Genomic DNA, 22,108 nt, shown 5'->3' on the forward strand with positions numbered 1-22,108 from the left:
TGCATGCCTGCTGCCACTGAGGTCAGAAGAGGACAACAGTTTCCCCAGGAACTGGTGTTACAGACAGTAACCAGAACTGCCATATGGTTCTGGGGACCAAGCCTGGGTCCTCTGGAAGAGCAGCTAGTGCTCTTAATCACTGAGCCCTCTCTCCAGCCCTTAATTCAAGGTTGCAAAAAGAATTTTGTTTATTTGGCTTTTACCAAAGTCAGGGATAGAGTGATAAGTTATGTTCCCTATCTCAAGTTGGAGAGAGTTCAGTGTATCTATAAACAGTAGTGTCTGATAATCTTTGTGATCAGACTGACTCAAAACTCAACAAAGTAACCCTCTGGAAATATAGGGGAGGTGGGGGAGACTCTCACGCCTTTGCCTTGTGATCTGGAGTTACAGACATTGATTTTAACAGCCCTGGTCATTGGACTTCATATTAATTCACAAAGGAACTCTGACTTTGCACCATAGTGATGGTGCAATGATGTTCCATGTTTTGTTTAGGTAGAGAGTCCTTTTCTTAACCCAGCTCAAGATTGCATATATCTTATTAAATACCATCTTGTTAAGCTGAGTGTGGAGGGACACATTTGATATCCCAGCACTTGGGAGGCCCACGCAGGAAGATTGCCATGAATTCAAAGCCAACCTGAGCTACCTAGTAGTCCAGGCCAGTCTGGACTATGTAGCAAGACCCTGTCTCAAAAAACTAACTAACCAATTAACTAACTAAAATGAATTAAATACCAACTTGTTTGTTTTTTTCTGTTATAGGGAAATCTCTTGACAATTTAACCCAGCTGACACATTTCTTTTTTCTTTTTTAAAAAATGTCTCTATGTGAGTGAAAACATGTGAGTGTAGGTGTCTTTGGAGTCCAAAAGAGGAATTCAGATGCCCTGTAGTTGGAATTATAAGTAGATGTAAATCTCCTGATGTGGGTATTGAGAACTGAACTCCTGTCTTCTGGAAGAGCATTATGCACAATTAACCCTTTTTAGTGGTGCACCACACCACCACACACTATACTACATACACACATCACACACCACACAACACAGATACATACAAGACACACACAGACACACACAACACACACATATCACACAATACACACACAGACACACACAATTTAAAAATAGTAAATTCTTAAAAAAAAATCTAAATTCAAAGCTCTTCATTTTATCATCTACCCAGAGTCAATTTCTTCTAGATGTTTGTTTAATGTTTCTATATTAGGAATCATTTTCCACGATAGAGAAAACAGAAAAGCTGCGAGTTGCAAATGCTGCTTCTCCTTATCGTCTAACACGACACCATCTGCCACCAGCTCTGGGCTTCCCCTTCCTTGTCCGCAATCCAAAAGAAACAGCTTTAAAGCACTATTTTGCTGTCTGTAGAGAATCTTTTGCTTTTCTTTTCAAATTCAGATGCTCTGCTACATGGGTCTGCACCATCTAGTTATATTGGTACCCTGGATGACATAGGTCTGCACCATCTAATTAGATTGGTACCCTGGATGACATGGGTCTGCACCATCTAGTTAGATCGGTACCCTGGATGACATGGGTCTGCACCATCTAGTTAGATCGGTACCCTGGATGACATGGGTCTGCACCATCTAGTTAGATCAGTAACCTGGATAACATGTCCTTGCTTCCATCTTATGTGTCCTTCTGAATACCTTGCTCACAACAGACTTCCTATGTGTCACAGTGACTTCCCCTGCCACACATGGAACAAACACAAGATGAACTGAGCCACTTAATTTTCCTTTATCAGTAGAATAGTTGGTGATTTTATTGGCTCTGGTTCCTTTTTTTGGGGGGGGGGTTTCGAGACAGGGTTTCTCTGTGTAGCTTTGGAGCCTATCCTGGCACTGACTCTGGAGACCAGGCTGGCCTCGAACTCACAGAGATCTGCCTGCCTCTGCCTCCTGAGTGCTGGGATTAAAGGCGTGCACCACCAACACCCAGCTCTGGTTCCGTTTTTTAAAGCCTTCTGCTCTTTGACAAAGTCCCTTTGGGGAAACTGTAAATATAGCCTCTTGAAAAGCTTACAGGTATTGTAGCTTGAACATAAAATGTCCCTCATAGGCTCATGTAGCTGAACACGTGGTCCCTAGCTGAGAGGTTGTGGAACCTTTAGGAGGTCAAGTCTCACTGGAGGAAGTGGATCAGGCCTTGAGGCTTTACAGCCTGGCTCCACTTCCTGTTCACTCCCTGCTTCCTGAATGTAGATGCGATGTGACCAGCCAGGCTTGCTCCTGCCACCATACCTTCCTTGACCTACCATCACCCCTTTCCCACCATCATGCCTTCCCCACCATGGTGTACTCAAACCCCATGAAAATATAAACCCTTAAGCTTATTTTGTCAGGCTATTTTATAACAGCAACAGAAGTGTAACTAAGATACCAGGGAACCTACCCTCTCAAAGACTCAAATACAAAGCCGGGTGTTGGTGGCACACACCTTTAATTCCAGCACTCGGGAGGCAGAGGCAAGCCAATCTCTGTGAGTTCGTGGCCAGCCTGGTCTCTAGAGCGAGTGCCAGGATAGGCTCCAAAGCTACACAGGGAAACCCTGTCTCAAAAAAAACCAAACCAAACAAACAAACAATAAAAAAAAAGACTCAAATACAGAGGGATCTTGCTTTCTTAATTACAATGGTGTACTGGAGTACATGTCTACAGTTCCACTTACTGATTGTCTCCTATCATATGCTGTCCTCGTGGGTCCTGTGAAGTTCAGAAAGCATTGCCTTTCACTGTAGGTATAGCAGAATGGACAGAGCATGGACTTCTGGGTCAATCAGGCCTGTGACATTCAAGTCACCTCACATCTTTCTACCTTGGTCTTTCCCATGTTCTGAAATAAGGATGCTGCAGATAGTGCTACCTCATAAGTTGGTGAAGGATGTTAAATGAAATGATACGTGGGAAATGTTCAGCACAGTGCTTTGTACATAGTGACCCTTCAGTGAATTGCCCCCCTTGCAATACTTCTCAGTCATCCTTCCCTTGCCTAGCTGCAGAAGGGTTAGTTTCTATTAATCTTTAAAACTCAACTAGGTTGTAAAACACAAAACAAAAAACACAAACAAACTTTGTCTTCTAACAACTTGAAACCACCACCACCTTACTAATACTCATTCAATGGATTGTCTACAAAGATGTGAGTGTCTGGTGCCTACCCAGGCCCTCCCATTGTTCCAGTGGCTGCTGCTGTTACACTCAAATACCTTCCATCACAGGGCTGTGACTCCTTACCTAGGGCCAGGCTTCAGCTAGAGGGCTGTGGCCAGAAGGCAAGGTGGCTTCTGGCCATGACTGGGACACTGCAATTATCTAACCCTTCCCCTTATCCTCTCTGCTTGGGTCTACTGTCAAGGTTATTTGCTCCTGAACTCTTGCTATGGTTCTTCTTTGACACAATGGCAGGATTCCAATTGTCATGGTGAAATCAACACTCCATGGCTGGGCAGGGTAGCACCCCAGCTCTTGGGAGGTGGAAGCAAGAGGGTCAGGAGTTCAAGGCCAGTCTGGGGTACATGGGATTTTTGTCTCAAAAAACTAACCAACCAATCAATTAACCAAAAAACAACAACAACAACAAAAAACCAACAACAACAAAAACAAACAAAAAACAAAACCAACAACAAAAAAACCCCTCAACCACAAAACAAAAAACCACCACCACCACGATACACCTAAAGCTCCATACAAACCAACTTTTTGTTGATCATTTATATTGACTCGGTTTTGCCCAAGAGTGCTCTCAAAAACACAAAGCAAATTATGCTAGTCTCTACTGAAACTCAATGACTCTCCATATCAAGTTCAAGTGACCGAACCTGGTGCACCCTAGTCCTTGCTTACCTGGGGTGACTGGCATACAGTGTTCAGTAGTTTGTTTGTTTTCTGGATGGAAAATAATGGAACAAATGTACAATCTGTCCTTTAAAGCCATGCTGGTTTTGTCCATTTTCCTTTCCAGGTGCTGCCTGACTGTGTATTTGTGTGTTGTTTTCTAAGCCCATGGAGTCTTGTTTGCTGTCTGGCTCAGAAGTAATTCTTTAGATATATTTTTTTCTGCCTCCTTAGAATCTGTGAGGAGTCCTAATTTGGTGTTCACTGCAATTTTGGTAATGCACAGGACAGCTTGCTGGCATTAAAGCACCTGTAGTGGAACCCTCCATGCACTTTGTGGTGTGCCTTCCTCAGACTGGCTATAGCTCTTCCTTTTGTTCTCTGCTTTTGTTTATTTTATTTTGTTTATTTTGGCCTCGTACATGCTAAGCAAGTGCTTTCTCAATTATGCTACAAGCCAACCCACGTCCTCTGACTTCTCATCAGCTCATGGCTCAGTTCACACTGGCTGCTTCACAGAAGGTCCCAGAGCTTAGAAGGGTCTCCCACAGATCCTTACAGATAACAATGATGACCCAGAGGTGTTTTCTGTACACTTTTGGGAATAAGTTCTATTTCTGAAAGATTCTTTCTAATCCTAGGTAGCTATTGACTTATTAAATTTACTAATTTACTATTGTGTGTGTGCATATGCATGCACACTTTGAATGTCAGAGGACAATTGGTGGATGCCAATTCTCTCCTTCCACCATGTGGGTCCTGGGGACAAAATTCAGGTTGTCAGAACTAAACAAAACTTGGTGGCAAGTGTTTGGACCTCTGAAAAATCTCACTGAGTCATGGGTATTAAGGTTTTTCAGATGATTTTTGCTCCTTTTATTGAAAACATAATAAGGCTTTCCTTAATTTTCAGTTTGGTGGTTATAAAATCACACTTGTCTGATTTTTCAGTTGGATTCATGTCCATTGGGTTATTTTATCTTTTGAACATCAGTCCTATCTTTGTCTGCCCTGATCTTTTTCTTCTGTTTTTTTTTTTTTTTTTTTTTTTTTTTTTTTTTTGAGACAGGGTTTCTCTGTTTAGCCCTGGCTGTCCTGGAACTAGCTCTGTAGACCAGGCTGTCCTTGAACTCACAGTGATTCACCTGCCTCTGCCTCCTGAGTGCTGGGATTAAAGTGCTACCACGGTCCGACACTTCTTGGTTTTATTTTAAACAATCAACTTAGGAAGATTACCTCTAGTTTATCAGCACAGTCCGGAAAAAAAAGATCAGTGACCAACCTTTTGATATTGTGACAGGATGTTGTCCTTTACAAAGTTCACACTGGAGGAGAACTACACACGTGAGTTACAAATCAACCAACCAATCAACCTCACAGCCTTTTAAGCAGGTGCATGATGTGTGCTTGCCTGTGTTCCCAGCTGTCCTTGGGCTCGTATAGACCATGAACTGTAAATTGGACACACCCATGTCTTCAGGGTAGCCAATGAAGCTGGGAACAGAAGTGGACATGTAACAGATGGTTACTGATATCTGTGAGTGTGGCTGTCTTCTTGGACTGTGAGCACACCTGCGTGTGTCTTTGCCAAGTGTGCAAAGCATGAGGCTTATATGTCTTAAACCTGAGCTTCTCCTGTGACTACACTAGAAGAAGATTGGTGTGTAGCTCAGAAGCTCACGCTGCACTGACTGCACAACCCACTCATCCACTGCTTGGTATAAAGCCTGCTGTGTTCTTTATCCTGGGCTCCCTAGCTGTAGCACTAGCTTTGATGTGCTAATCTGAACCTATTGTGTCATACCCTGGGACTTGGGGACAGATATCTTGTACCACCATGCTGCTGCTCCTTCTGTTTGCTGTGCAATGAATCACAAGCCCCATCCTTGGAAACATTGAACTTCAGCAATGGCTTCTACACATTTGGGGGAAATGAGGCAAACTCCTTGCTTCAGTAACCTCAGACCTGAGTAACTCCTGGAGAGCTCTGTAGGAGTCCAGTTCTTTTCTGACATCATATTTAAATACAGGGTTAACATTACCTTTGGCTCCATTTTTATAGTTCACCTGTACTAGACAATCATGGAGAGATCTCCTTCCTCCCCTGCCCTGCTGTGTGTGGAAGCACAGAAACCAGCCACATGGATTGGCAGCCAAGGGGCTAACCTCAACTCACTGCTTTTCCATTCAGAAAAGAAAGTTATAGAGATCATGTTAAGGCCATCCAATCCCCAGAGTTCATCCTGAAACAATGGCCGACAGTCAAACAGGCACTCCTCCCTGCCACAGGCTTTGTCTTCTTCTTTGAACTGTTTTCACTTAGTTGCTGTTGTGCTGAGAGTGACAGTGAGAATATACACTGGGGACTGCAGAGTTGACTCAGTGGGTAAGAGCACTAGCAGTTTGGTACCCAGCAACACACCACACCTACCCCCCCCCACACACACACACCCCAAACAAACAAACAAACAAACAAAAACCAAAAAACTGGCTAACTGGTGATACAGCCCTTGCCCCAAGCCTGACAACAGTTTGGTCCTAAGAATAGATATGGTGGAAGGAGAGAACCAACTCCTGCAAGTTGCCCTCTGTGTGCCATGACATGTGCCCCCAGGCATACACATGATATTTATATGTCAATGAAATACAAATTTTCACAATCTACATTGAAATTATGTTCCTCCTCTTTTTTTTTCCTCCTTCTCTTCCTCCTTCTCTGTGAGACAGGCTCAACATGTAGCTCAGGCTGGCCTTGAACTTCTCATCCTCTTGCCTCAGCCTGCTGAGAGGATTACAGGCATGAGCCTGTATGGGCAAGCATGTGAAACTCATGTAATATACATGTCTGTGGAAAGCAGCTTAACTTCTGTCTAGAGAAGAGAGTTAGAATTGAAGGAATGGATAAACAAATGAGCTGAGATAAGGGAAAATCAGCCCCCTTGCTGGGTTTTATAAGGGGGGGCTTAAAAGGAAAGACAAGAATCCATCCCTTTGACGTCCTAAGATGTGACACAGCCCCATTTATCAAGTACTTTACTAAAATGATCTCATTTATTCTCTCTGTGTGTCTCTTCCTCTCTGTCTCTCCTGCTCTGTGCATTTGTGAAGGCCAGAGGTTGACATAAAGCATCTTCCTCAACCTCTCTCCCACCTTCCTTTAAAAACAGGGTCTTTCACTGAGACTTGGGACTCAATGATCTGGCTGAACTGACTGATCAGTAAGCCCCAGGATTCTCTTGCCTCCACCTCCCCAGCATTGGGATTGGGATGCCATACTAAGCTTTCTATCACAGGTATGGGGATTGAACTTGGTTCCTCAGGTTTGCGTGGAACTGATCCATCCCCCTACCCTGCCTTATCATTTCCTCTTTCATCTGTCTCTACCATCCCTAAGAGGAAGGTTTATCAGTCCCATTTTACACATGGGAAAATTTGACAGAGCAGTAACTTCACAATGCTGGTGAAGTCAAGATTCATTCAAGAATACCAGATTCATTCCTGTGCTCTATCCAGAACCCCTCACTGTCACATGAGGGAGGAAATTAGCATTCCTTGGGTTCCTCAGCAGCAGACAAGGTGAAAACCACAGGGTAGCAGTCAAACTACTTCTCTTCCTAGCTGGGCTGGCCATTAAACATTCATAATGTATTGCTTCTGCCCTCTGCTGGTAGCCTCCAACATCTACATTGCCTTTGCCATCCTTGTGAAGGAGAAATTGTGAGGCTCCACCAAAGGAGAGAAGGCCAATGTGGACAGGCAGCTGCCTGAAGTGAGCAAGGGTATGTGAGGGAAGGATCTTGCTCTCCCACCTTCCCTCAAAATAAACCTACATCCTTTGAAACTTTTCTTCTTTTGCATTTGATTTCTCCTGTCTCCAGACATGGAAAGAAAGTTCAGGCTCTGCCCTACAACTTAAGCTGAGTGGTAGTTTCTTTCGAGGGCATACCGTGATCCTACCACTTAACATGACATAATCCTAACATTCTCTAGTGTCTCAACTAGGCAAGTCTAAGTAGCTGACAGTGCCAGGTCTGGCTGTTCATGCAAGGAGGTGGGACTCAGGGGGTCCAGGTCACTGAGTGTCCTGCTCCATTGGTGACATAGTCACAGGGGACCATGGGGTTCTCTGCTGCCTTTGCCAAAGATACCCACCACATTCACAGATATCCTGTGTGTCTTGGTTTATCATTTGGGGTTGATGGTTGTCTCTCTGCTTCACTTTGTTTCCTTTTCCTGAACAAATTGGGAGGGGGGGACCCTCTGCTGGGGTTGGGGGAGCTCATTTCTGACTGTTGGGGAAAAAAATTAAAAGAAAGCCAGAATTGTTGTCGGGACAATGAAGAGCTCATTTCACTCAGACGTCAAGGCCCTTGGTCTGCACCCTCTACCCCGCACCCCTGCACAGTCCTCTAATTCAATGGGCCTAATGAATAACTCCCAGGCACAAAAGACCCTTTCAGGCTGTCCCCAGTCATTATAGAGGGGCCTCGCCTAACTGTCGCAGCCCACTCCTTGTTTGCAGGCCTGCCTCTAAATTTGGTTATTCACAACCTTGATAGCTCAATATTATTGCCTAGCTGTGATCATTGTCTAATTATCCTAATAATACCTATTAAATAATTCTCATTAAATCTCTTGAATGGGAGCAGCAGAGGCCAGCTCAAATACAACTTAACCCAATAAGCATCGGTCATTTGCTAAGCGGCAGGGCAATCTCTTCAAGGGACTACATAGACTATGGAACCACAGAGATATAGGACTGTTGCACAAATGCACGTCTTCATTTTGATGGCGCAGTTTGCCAAGATTCCACTTGGTTCCCTCTGAGGCCACTCTCTGTGACTTGACTCTTTTTTTGTCCCTAGCCCCTTGTTGATTTCCATCTGTCAGCCTCACATGGACATCAAAAGAGAAAAGGCTGAGAAACCTAACAGGTAATTCGTTTACTGAGAGTAGAAAGGGAATGAAGAGAATCCATCTTTGGGCTGGCCTGATTCACCTTTGACAACACCAATAGCCGACCACATTTCTTTAGGTCTGGCTCCAAATAGCTTTTTCCTCCCCACTGTTGGGGACTGGGGAGGATGCTCAGAGCAGGATTTAAACATCCAGGGTCTGTAATTTAAGTTTCTGTCAAGAAAGATCGCAGAGCTGGGTGTTTCCTTGAAAGTGTCTGTGTGGACTGCAATGTTTTGTAGAATATGGGTAGTGTTTGTGGACTATCTCCATGTAGGAGAGACATTGGTAGTAGATGCCTGAATTCTTAAAATGGCCCAGTACTAGCTCACTTTTCAGCTAAGGAATCTGAGAGGTTAAGGGAGTGATTTTCCCAGGACTGTGTCCAGCCAAAACAGGTGATATGTTTTTGTTTGTAGTGCTAGGAGTAAAACCCCCAACCTCATGAACCACACTAGGCAAGCACTACACCAGCTGAGTTACATACCTCCACTGTTCATTCTGCATGAAGAGAAACAAATTTAAATACAGAGTTCATGCCTATGAGAGGGAATACCGTGTGTGTGTGTGTGTGTGTGTGTGTGTGTGTGTGTGTGTGTGTGTGTGTGTATGGCCAGAATTCAGTTTTGGACCTCATTCCTCAGGTGCTGTCCACCTTGCTTTTTGAACCTGGAGATCGTCAGTTAGGCCTGGCTGGCTGGTCAGGGATTCCCCGGGGATCTGTTTTGTCTCCAATTCCCTAGGTCTGAGATAACAAGTGTGAGCCACCATACCTGGTGAGTTCTGGGGACCAGACTCAGGTTTCTGTAACTGCAGGCTCTTTGCACAAGGAAATCCATGGTGTGATCTAATAAGAAAGGAGCACATTGTGTTCAGGCTTCGGCTCCATTGTAAGCCCTGGGTCAAGGCTCTTTTGAAAAGTGTGTGTGTGTGTGTGTGTGTGTGTGTGTGTGTGTGTGTGTGTGTGGTGTGCTTATGTACCTATGTGCTCATGCATGTGGAGACAGAAGTTGATGGTGTGCCTCTTCCTTGGTCAATTTCCAGTTTATTTTTTGAGATGAGACCTTTCACTGAACCAAGAGCTCGTTTTTTTTTTTTTTTTTTTTTTTTTTTTTTGTTCTTTTTGTTTTTTTTTTGTCCTTGGCATCATCCTCCCTTAGCCCCTCCAGAACTAGGATTATAGACATGTGATACTGTGTTCACATTTTAAATGGTGTTAGGGATTTGAACTCAGGTCCTCACACTTGCACAGCATGCTCTTTATCCATTGAGCCACCCCCAGAAAGCAAGATTTGAACTCTGGGCTTTACTTCTTAACCAGCATCGCTTGAACACTCAGATATTCCTCCTGGAGTTTTCTTGTGAATTTTAAAGGTTATTCATGCAGAGAGAAAGCTACAGAGGATGTCCAGAGGAATTTCAGATCAAACCAGCAGCTTCATGGTTAAAGTGTGAGGCATGGGGCCAGAGAGCTGGCTCATCCATTCAGAGCACTTGCTGCTCTTCCAGAGAACAAGAGTTCCATTCCCAGCACCCATGTGGCAGCTAACAACCATCTGTAATTCCAGTTCCCTGGAATCTGAGGCCCTCTTCTGGCCTCTGTGGACATTACACTCAATGGTGCACAGACATGCATGCAGGAAAAATATCCATATGCATAAAATAAAAATAAATAAATAAAAATAAAAGCATAAGGTTAAGCACCATATGCCTGTGTTGACCTGTCCCTTGAAGGGGATGAGTGCTCTTTGTCCTCCCCCACATGCAAGGCCAGTGTCAGTCTCAGACTCTCTTAGATCCAGACCTATACCCACGGCTGTGGGCCCACCAACTGTACCTGCTTCTCCTCTTAGCACCTTCTCCAGCTTCACGCCCTGGATCTCCAACGTCCTCTGCCTCTCTTCCACCTCCTCTAGCTGTCTCTGGATGGCCTGCAAGACCAAGAGTGCATGTCATGATATGTGGGAGCACAAGAGAGGGCTGAGCCTGCTACTAGCTGTCACCAGTATTGTCATTGCTTCCATTCACTCGGCAGAGATTGTGGAGCTCCCCAGGTCTGGACCGTGTTGCTTTTGTCCTTAGGATGAGAACAGAGCACAGCATCTGTACATGTGTAATTGACATGGCCTTTGGCAAGGTCCACCACACTGGAGTCCTGGGAGAGGCTCCTGGGTTGGCCAGGGGATCCTCATGAGTCCTGGACTGTGACCATGGGCTCAATGGCAAGGACTGTCTCCTCAGCACAAGCTAGGAGCACTCAGATTCTGTTTTGCAGGAAGGAGCAGCTGACACCTCCTGAAAAAGAGCTGCTCCTGGGGATCGGTTCTCTTTTTTGGGGGGGTCATCCTTCATCCCATCTTAGCTACAAAGGGCACCTGTCCTTGCCTTACACCTGGTTGTGGCCCAAGGTGCTGCCATACCGGAAGTGCCCGTGGATCTGTTATCATCCAGTTATGAAGGTGGAGCGCCAGGTGCTGAACCCATAAGGTTCACAACCCACATTCCGTGGACCCCTGAGCACTTGCTAAGTTTGAGGTTATACTTGGGTTTGGGTGGGCGTGTTTACTTTCCTTACTAGCTGCTACTTTCATGGAGTCTCTTAGGAAGGAAAGTTGAACAAGGTAATTTTTTTTTGTAAGCCTTGTTCATTTCCATCAACTTTCCCTGCTTTCAAGCACTGGGATACCAGGAGGTAGGGCAGTCCTTACACACAGCTGAACAGGAACAGTAAAGAAACCATGAACCGCCTGGGCAAGTGGTGCATCTGTCCACTTCTCGTTCACCATAACATCCTTCTAAATATCCCCTGGAATCATAGGTGCAATGGTCAAGGCATCCCCAGCACCAAGAGATCCAAATGGTGACATGAGCTGCCACCTGGCTCCTCTTGCCAGAGCTGTGAATATTTAAGCTGGAAACATAAAAATTAGACGGGGATTCTGCTGCTAACTGCTTGCAATTTCATGTGCCCTCTTCTCTGCTGCTTTTGAAAGAGGGTTGTGTCTTGATAAAGCGATCTCTTCTTGCAGGTAAGGCACAGGATGGCTAAGGAAGGTGGACATTTAGTGACTTTATAGCTGACTGTTGTGCAGTTACAGCTATGAAGTTGTTCTGGAATAAAATGAATTGTCTCTAAATTTGTAGGTTGAGACCCTACCTCCCAGGGTGACTATATTAGACACAAGGTGTTTTAGGAGACCATTGAGATTATAGGGGTGGAGCCCTGATCTAATGGGGCTCCTACCTGTATGATTACTGGAAGCTATTTCTCTCCCCTCTCCCCATCCCCTCTCCTCACACTTCAAAAAGATTCTGTGAGGATGCAGTAGGACGGTGCTGTCTTTTAGCCAGGAACAGAGGCCTTGGCAGGACTCCCAGCCTGATGTGCCTTGATCTTGGTTTTTCAGCCTCCAGAAAAGAAATATTTGTTGTTTGAGCCACCCAGGCTGTAGTCTGTGGCTGTGGAAGCCCAAGCAGGTAAACACAGTGCTTATTCTCCAAGGGCCCATGTCCCAGTCAAGGACACTACCACAGGCAGTGAAACCTTTAGAAGGCAGGGCCTCACAGAAAGAAGCCACATCATGGGGAGTGTGCCCTTGAAGGGGATACGAGGAACTCTTCTCTCTGACTGTCTCTGCTTTTGGAGCCATGAAGTAAACAGTTGTCTCCATTCTATCTATACTCCCTGCCATGATATGCTGCCTCCCCACAAGCCCAAAGCAATGGTGCCAACTGACCATGGACTAGAAGGACTGACCTATAAATCCAAACAAAACTTTCCTCTTTTAAAATTAGTTGCCTTGGGAATTTTGTTACAGTAATAGAAAGTTGACTAGTGCACAAGACTACATGGCCATATAAAGGACGCAGTGGTGAGAGTAATAGAATGCTACATGGATTAACAGGCATGATTGTTCTAAGTACTTATATACTAAAGCCCAGCTGTTCTTCAGGACTAGGTTTGGACAGGGACAATGTTTATGTTGTCTGCTTCATATTGTTCATCTGTGACAGAGAGAGACAGATCAGCTTGGGCAGACATGCTTGGAGCAAATCATCAGGTTAGGAAGTGATAGGTACTTATGCTTTCAACTGATTCTAAAATGAAGTCAGACCCCAGTAGCTAGCAATTTAGTAGGGATTCAGTCAAGGAGTTGGAGGACGACTTCTGTCCGTACTGAGGACACAACCAAGATCACTGCTTTGCAGGAGTAAGGGCTTATGATGATGCCCAAAGCCACATGCCAGCCTCTCGTTGCAGTTCACAAACCTGAGGCTGAGAAGGTGACTGAGATGGGAATAGTTGAACCTCCTGAGCTCCTCACCCCAGAGCCTGACTGGGGATTGGGTCAGGACCTTCAGAATGGCCACAAGCCTGGTTCTCAGAGAAAGGAGGCAGGCCTTTCCCTGGTCCATCTCCCAAATACAGATTGACTCCTAAAGGATTTCCCACCCACACCTGGGGGTACCCTTCACATGTTTGCTTCCTTACCTGAGCCTTATGGAGTCTTTTCAATTCTTCTTGCCTAACCAACTTCCTCTCCAGCTTCCTTCTTCTTCTGGGCATCCTCTACACAAACCAACAGAGAAGAAAAGGCCAAGACTAAGAAAATGAGGTTAAAGTTTACAAAATCTAATCATTAACTTCTAACCTCTCCATGCATGGCCACTGCTGAGTTTCCAGCATAATGGCATCCAATAGAACTTTCTACAATGATGACAATGGCCTCTATCTGTACCATGTGAAATATGAATGCCACTATTCACATGTGGCACTGGAATTGAGCTGTGAATAAAAAATTGAAGTTAAAATTTCATTTAACTTCATCATCACCACCATCAGTAGTATCATTATCATTATTGTGAGACAGGGTTTCATGGTATAGCTCTGACCGGTCTGGAACTTGATACATGAACCAGGCTGTCTTTGAACTCAAAGAACTTGGGAGGCTGTCTTTGCCTCCCAAGTGCTCCATTTCAGGGATGGAATTTGTTCTTCTAGAATTTTTAGAATCCTAAAGATCTTTGGGAGAAACTCTTGACTTTTACATCCCAACAAGTTCCATCTTTGTTCCTGGAGATGACCCCCAGGTAGACTACTCGGGTTCTGGCTTTAGCACGGGGACCCTCTAATAATCAGTAGGGATCTTTAGAGAAAGTCTGGACCAGGGTGAAAGGTGTTTCCTGCCCTGAGAGGATCTCTGCTCACCTGGAGATCTGGTTTGCTTATTTTGCAAGCATCTCAGGAGCACCCATCACATGAACACACATTTTAATCCTAGAATGTGTACGGTGTCATGTGCCAGACAATGAATTAATTACTTTATGGTGTCTCCTTTATTTCTCAGATTGTAGGTCTCTACAAATATGGACAACAAAATTCAGAAAGATAACCTGCCCCAATTGACACAGTAATAAGGCACAGGTCAGCTGTCTTCAGCATGCATATTTTCCCATAGGCAATACTGTTATCTTCTATTTAAAACATATTCTAGCAATGCTCAGGTCCCCTTACACACAGGCTCTTTATTCACAGCAATAGGGATGTTGTAGAAAGTAAAGGACAGACGCTAAGAACTGAGCAAGAAAAGAGCCAGTGCAGGAGGAGAGAAGGACTAGGGGTCAGCTGCCACGCGTCCCCATGCCTCAGGCATCCTGCCTCCAGCTTCCTGTGCAGAGGTTCATCTGAGCAGGCCCTGTTGTGACCCTTGGGCGGGGACACACCCTAATGCAACCAAAGAAACAAGAGAACCCAGAGGCCAAACCCCTTCCTTCCCACTTGAAGGCTTCCTGGAGGAGTAGGGCCCATTAGAAGGAGGTAGCATGGGTACACTTTACCACCTGGCACTCTGAAGTGACAACTAGCATACACTAGGCCAGCAAGATGACAAGGAGCTGGTCATGAGGTTTATTTGAGATATTATGGTACTTCCACATGCCAGTGTTAACCTATTCTGTCTCTTGGAGTGTTAAGAAGATGGAGTCTGGGATCGGTCTCATTTGAGTGGAGAGTTAAACTCATTTGAGGGTATGGGGGCAATAAGGAACCCCCAGAAACTAATGTAATACAATTTACATACAATTCGTTTCTGATGAGGATCGAAGTAACTTAAGAAGCCCACAATTTAAAAGAGAAAAATTCTTGCCCTCTCCTCCACTGTATTTGTGTACAAGTGTGTGTGCACTCACTTGCCTTGGGGAGTTGGAAACCCCCTTTGTGACTTGAACTGAAGCCAAAATTTCCCTTGCTAGATATGGAAAAGTCAAGTGTGTGTGAATAAATTTGCTTCTCCTCTTCCCTTACTAGATCTTCTCTGCTCCAAAACTATAAACAGTACCAGAACAGTACACGTCTCCTCTGCCTACCCTTGAGGCATGTGGGTACACCATCCAGCATCCCACACTTTTGTGTCCTAGGGGACAAGCTTCAATAAAACAGTAGTGGGCTTGGGTGGCAAATGTTTGCCTTGGTATATGTGACATACAGACACATCTACAGGCATGCCACACTCTGTTTTCTCTGCATTAGTGAGAGAGATTTGGAAAGTGCTCTCTATCACTAACATCCACTAAGCAAAGGGGATGGTTGCCTTCCCAGTGGCATGCAGGTTGTTCTTTCGACAGTAGGTGCCTTGGTGCAGCCGTGTTTCTGTGCAACTGCATGGTTCATTTCATAGCTCTGATTAGAATAAGCATAACATTTTCTATGCAATCTGCCTCTAGTGTTTCTTAAATGAAGTTGTGCTTCCCTTGGGGGAAATACACATCTGCTTGTTGAAATTTTTCAATGGTTTGCTTATTGGACCACATATTAAACCCACTTTAAGCATGGCACTTGCCAAATGGTTTCAAGTCCGTATGTCTTCTTTTTCCCTTCCTCCATTTGAGACTCTGAGATTTTTTTGTTTTGTATTTTTTTAATAGAAGACAAATCTTGGGGTGTTCCAGATAAAAAGAAGGGTGGTTGTTAGTTGCAATGTGGCCTGATCCCCATGAGGATCCTGGCAGCTGGAGCTCACATTGGCTCTGAAACCTGGATGGGAAATGAGCCTCAGCCAGCCAAGGCATTGGATGGTGTTCCAAATGATGTTACCTTTAACTTGGAGGAAAGTTGGGAGTCAAAGTCTTCATCTGCAGAGGAGGAGGTGGTGGAAGAGGGAGAAGAGGTGGCCTCTGTCACTAGAGCTCCAAGGCCTGAAACAAGAAGCGAAGAAAATCACCAAACCGCTGGCTTCCTTTCCTGCTACACGCCTCACAGCTGCCTCTCTTCTCCCTCACCCCATTTGCTCCCTCCTGCCTACCCCTCACTGCACCTGCCAGGAGCTTGGGAAAGCAGTACCTCAGGGCCACTGAAAAGTTGGCCCTCCACGTTAATTACATTTCTGGATTCCTGCCAAGAGCTCTGCAGCTCTCTTCTCACATTCAAAACAAAACAAAACAAAACAAGGTATTATGCAGAAATCAAGGAAGTCCTTAAACACCCTTTACAGGGCAAGAGCCTTGCTCACAATGCTTTTGGATCAAAAATCTATTATGAAAATGCATATCTGAAGTTAGCTGAGTTACCTAAACGCTCGATCGGGTAAGGTTCATTCTACAGAGTAATTGAATGCAAAAAAAAAAAAAAAAAAAAAAAAAGTCAGAGCCAGCTCTTAAACAAATCGCCCTTCTGCGGCTTGCAGCATCTGGCACCCATTTTTACTACACGACATCTGCTCAGTGTAAAAGAGCTGGCGTCAGAATGTCTGGTCATAGAAAAAAAAAATCCCAAATGTAATCAGAAGCAAAAGGACTCTAAGCCTAAGGATTTTATCACATAGCCTCATGCAACATAAATATTTCATTAATTATGGCTAAACAAATGCCACTTTTATTTTCCCAACTTGCAGATATTATCACATCATGGAAGGGATGATTCAAATGCCAGAAAAAAAAAAAAGCAGTTTAAGATAGGGACGGCCCAACAAAGCAGGGCCCATGGGAAGCTAAAGCTGAGGGGCCATACCAGACTCCAAACATGAACTGGATGACTGAGGATCATAATGTGCCCATGTTGACCAAACACCTTTTTGTGATCTGGCTGGGCACCAGGTGTGATGGGGCTTCCAGGTGCTACAGGAGACTTTCGTTTTTCCCAGCAAGAACATCTGCCCCTGCACACACCCCTGATGGAGTCTATGCCAATACCAGATGAACCCATGCTGGTCACTGCACTGAAGAACCTACTAGAACTTAGTGATGGCAATTGGACTCTACAGTGGCAGCTTGTGTCTGCATAGAACGATGGAGTGGGTGGAGAGAAAAGAGGGAAGTAATTCCAAGTCAGCTAGCATCCTCTCCAGCCTCCCTATAATTTTCAACTATTCACCCCAGTGGGAGCAGCCAAGTGTTACAAAATAAGGGTAATTTTAACCTCCAGCAACACATTTACATATGCTCTTATTCAGAGTAAAATAATACAAAACATGCATATAACAACCCAACTCTCTAGGGAGGGAGTTTGCTGTTTTCCACTTTAATTTGCCAGATGGGAAAGCTCAGGTAAAGATAGAATCAGAGAGTGGCATCGTCGCTGTAGGAGGAGGCTGTGTTCTCTTTGGGGAGGGATTACATCCTGCTTCAGCCACTAAATTACCACAGAGGGATGGAGGCACTGGGTACTGAGTATAGAAGCTACAGGAACAGACTTTATGCCCTTGAGTTCTACTGTCATGATTCCCATGTGCAGAATTTCTGTAGACAAGCAAACCAATCAAAGGCCCTGATGGTGGCTAGTATATGGGAGGTAGCTATTGGGAATGTTTAGACTTGTTTTATTCACTCCTGTTCTCATTGCTGGAACCAAATACCTGATATGGAACAACTTTATGGCTGGGGATATAGCTCAGCTGATATATCACTTACTCAGCATGCAGGAGGCTCTGTGTTAGATTCCCAATCCTGGGTTAGATTCTCCTGTCTGGGAGACAGAGGCAGGAGGACCAGAAGTTCAAGGTCATCTTTGGCTACATAGGGAGTTTGAAGTCAGCGGGAGCTAGAGACTGTCTCAAAAGAGTCGATTTGCAGGAATGAGGGTTTATTTTGGCTCACAGTTTGAGGATATAGTCCATCATGGTGGCAGAAGGCTGCTCACTCACCTCTGAGTATCTGGAGCAGAGAGATGAATGCTGCTGCCACGCAGTCCTTTTATCCCCTTTGTAATCAATCTACTCGTCCAGCCCACGACATGGTGTTGTCCACATTCAGGGTATATCTTTATCCTCAATTAACCCTCTCTAAAAGCACCCTTGAAGAAGACCCAAAGGTGTGTCTCCTAGGTGGTTCTACACCCAGTCAAGTTGACAACCAATATTAACATCCCAGTTGTTTCCACCATCTTCATTGTTATCATTGACTCAATTAACAACACTTTCATGTTACTAAAACTGCCTATTTGACCTTTATGTGTGGGAGAAGTATAGATGTAAAGTTGAAATGTTTTCTAATTTCAAAAAGTAAACACTTCTGTAGAATTTCATTTGGAAACTAGCTTCTAAGCATATGCACCTCCTTAGGTAAGAAGGGCGATTAGCAGTTTCTTGACACTGAGTCGTCTCTCTCCTTTAGTCAATGGAGTACCAGTTGTTCTGAAGGCCACTTTTCCTTTGCAGTTTTTAAGCACTTTGCAGCATTGCTCCACTACACTATGTTAGAATGACTGATTTTGGAATTGACTTTCCACCGGAAAGCGGTAGAATTGAGGACACAATATACGAAGCATCTTTTTCTGGATATCTGCCAATAGGCAGTACAGAAAGATGTAAAAGATAAGAGCAGAAACCCATAAGGAAAGTCCTACGGCCATAGATGCATCTGTCCCAGGGTCTTTTGCTGACCACAGGGCAGGCAGGAAAAATACAAACGGGGAAAAGGCAGTTCAGAGTTTGTTCAGGCAGAGGCAGTGGTCATGTGTAGGATGGAGCCCTGGAGAGGAGGGAATGCTGTGAAAAAAGAAATTTAGAAACAAGAGTAAAGTCCACGTGTAACTACTACTTAACAGGAATTCAAAGATGTATAAAAGGAAACTACCTGGTTGGGCATACAACTGCAGAGAAGTTGCAGGCTCTATAGTCTCTACTGCAGAGGTTCTCAACATTCCTAATGCTGTGACTCTTTAATACATACAGTTCCTCATGTTGTGGTTATCTCCAGTCATAAAATTATTTTGTTGCTACTGTTTTGAATCTTAATGTAAATATTTTTGGAGATAGAGGTTTGCCAAAGGGGTCTAGACCCACAGGTTGAGAACCACTGTTCTAAGTTTTCCTGGGTGGGAGATGCTCTGATTGTCCCTAGTCAGAGTAGCACAGACACCTGGGACATTGTAGAGATCACAGAAAACTTACTTTATTAACAGGGATAGATTAGTGCTAGAGTAACACTTATCAGACACACCTAACAAGTGCAAAGACAAAGCCTTGGAAGGAACAGAGTGATCTTAAAGTTATTCTACTGCTTATTCAACGTTCTTTATTCCCTGTTTAATGTTAAAAAATAAAATCCAATTGCTTTTCAACAAAATATTCATAAACTCTATCAGTTGGTAAACAATGACTAGGTACACACACACACACACACACACACACACACACACACACACACACACACACAATTAGTCTAATAAGCAAGAGAAAAATCCTTCAATATAAACAGACCCAGAAATGACTGATACAGTGAAACTAACAGACAAGTATTTAAATTATCATAAATGTGCTCAAACAGTTCAAATGTATGCTACCAAAACAACTTTGAGAACTAACAAGTTTAGTAAAGTAGTGGTAAATAAAATTAATGTTACTATAGTTAGCTCCTTTCCCTCTTCTTCCGCCTGTTCCTTTCTCTCCCCTTCTCTTCTCCTCTCCTCTCCTCTCCTCTCCTCTCCTCTCCTCTCCTCTCCTCTCCTCCTCTCCTCTCCTCTCCTCTCCTCTCCTCTCCTCTTCTCTTCTCTTCCCTTCTCTTCTCTTCCTTCCCTCTCTCCCTCCCTCCTTCTCTCACTCCCTTTTGGCCTGGTGCTGAGAATTAAACCTAGAGAATCATACATGCTAAGCTTGAGTTCTACAGCAAAGCCAAATCCTCCACTCAAGTCAGTAGCATTTCTATCTACTTACATGCAACTATATAAAAAAGAAATCACAGAAACTCACAGAAGTGGAGACTCTAATAAAATGCTGATCACTAGAACTAACAGGTGAAGATGGGGGCTGGGGAGATGTTAAAAGGATCTGAAATTTCAGTTCAATAGGATCAAGATTAAAGGATCTATTCTATAGCATGGCTCCTGTTATTGTTGGGATGTAAAATGTCTGCCACAGGCCCGTGTGTTTGAACAGTTGATTGGAAGGTGCTTCGGAACCCCTAGGAGGTAGAGCCTACTTGGATGAAGAAGGTCACTGCAGAATGGACTTTGAATGCTACTATGCACTGTTTCTGGCTCAGTTTCTCTGCTTCTTGACTGTTGATATGATGACAGTATCAGCCTCTAGCCCCACAGCCTAGATAGGAGCTGGTCTGACAACCATGTGTTCCCTGCCATGCAACAGCTCAGTGAGTAAGGTAAGCATGAAGACCAGAGTTCAAATCCCCGGAACTCACATGGAGCCAGATGTACACATCTGCAGTCTCAGTGCTCCCTCTCACTGTGAGATGGGAGGCTTGAAGCAGTTAGCCTGGAGTACACCGTGCTGAACAACTACAAATGAGAAAGCCTGGGGCTGAAGAGATGACTCAGAAGTTAAGAGCACAAGCTGTTCTTACAAAGGACCTGGGTATGATTCCCAGCACCCACTTGGTAGCTCACAACTGTCTATAATTCCATTTCCAGAAGATCTGACACCCTCTTTGGGCATTGCATGCACTTAGTCTGTAGACATACATGCAAGCAAAACACCCACACATATTAAAAAAATTAAAATCTCAGGAAAGCGACCCTGTCTTAAACAAGTAGGAGGACCAACCCCCAAAGTTGTTCCTTGACTTCTACTTGTGTGCCATGGCACTCACAGGCCCACATTGCCACACATACTCAGACATATCACACACACATGCACACACAGATACATTAAAAAGAAAAAAATATATGACCCCCAAAGTTACAGAACTGAAACAATATAAAAACAATTGACAAAAACTCTGTAGTTGGGGGTGTTCACTCTACTCTCTTGGTAATTGATAAAATAACCAACCGATGTAAGAGTTTGTAGTATGAGCATCACTGAGTAACTGAAACACACTTCACATTATGGACACTTTACTCGGCAACAAAATCCCATAGAAAAAAAACAGCCTCTCCACTCCATTGTGTATGTCCACTACATTTTCTTTATTTACGCATCTGTTTTTTGTTGTTGCTTTGGGTTTTCTCTGTGTGTGTGTGTATGTGTGTGTATACACACTCTATCTATATATATCTATATATCTCTATATCTCTATATCTATACATATCTATATATCCCCCATTGGTTTGGTTTTGAGACAGGATCTCAGTGTAGCCCAAGTAGTCCTCTACCTCTCAGTTCTCCTCCCCAAGTGCAAAGACTGCAGACCCATGCTGCCACACTGGGATCTGTCAATCTGTGGATGGGCACTTAGGCTGACAGACTCTATAACTTGGCTGTTCTGGATAGTATGCAGTGTGCATGGGTGTGCAGGACCGTTGTGTGCTAACTTTGATTGTTACAGGTATGTAAGTAGGTGTGGGACACCTGGATCTTATGGCAGCTCCAGTTCCAGTGTTCAAGGGACCTTCATATCAAGCTTCACGGGAGCTGAACTAATTTATATTTCCATTAATAATACAGAAGAATCTCTCATGTTTGTCCCTACTCCATTCTCATTGGCCAGCATTTATTGTTTCCTTGGTGGCCTTGATGACAGCTCTTCTAATTAGGGTGAGATGGAATCTTAAGGCAGTTTTGATTTGCATTTCCCTGATGGCTAAATAAACATTTTTATGCATCCATTGGACATTTATTCTTCCACTATCCGGTTTATTTTCCTACTTATTGGTTAGATTATTTGGGTTTTTAATTTTTTAAATTCTTAATGAGTCTGCATATGAATCTCTAATTAGATGAGTAGCTGGCAAAGATTTTCTCCAGTTCTTTAGAATGCCTTTTCACTCTGTTAACAGTGCTTTTTGCTATGCAGAAACTTTCTAATAAGATGGATAAATTCATATTTATGCAAAAGGATTGAGTCCCCAGCTATTTTCTTATTTGTTGTTTTTCTTTTTTTTAGATCCAGTTTCAC

The 22,108-nt window shown here is 44.0% G+C and overlaps 1 protein-coding gene across 1 annotated transcript in view; it reads right to left on the minus strand.

Moving 5' to 3' along the window:
- Micalcl (MICAL C-terminal like) overlaps nucleotides 1–22,108 on the minus strand; it is a 53,801-nt gene that overhangs the window by 11,151 nt on the left and 20,542 nt on the right. Inside the window, exons 6-8 of the mRNA XM_035442287.1 lie at nucleotides 15,915–16,015; nucleotides 13,314–13,391; nucleotides 10,659–10,752 (exon numbers count right to left, since the gene is read on the minus strand). Coding sequence (XP_035298178.1) covers nucleotides 10,659–10,752; nucleotides 13,314–13,391; nucleotides 15,915–16,015 — 273 coding nt within the window. The remainder of the gene's footprint in view (nucleotides 1–10,658; nucleotides 10,753–13,313; nucleotides 13,392–15,914; nucleotides 16,016–22,108) is intronic.

This window comes from Cricetulus griseus, chromosome 3 (assembly GCF_003668045.3).
Source record: "Cricetulus griseus strain 17A/GY chromosome 3, alternate assembly CriGri-PICRH-1.0, whole genome shotgun sequence".
In the NCBI taxonomy this organism is placed as follows: Eukaryota; Metazoa; Chordata; class Mammalia; order Rodentia; family Cricetidae; genus Cricetulus; species Cricetulus griseus.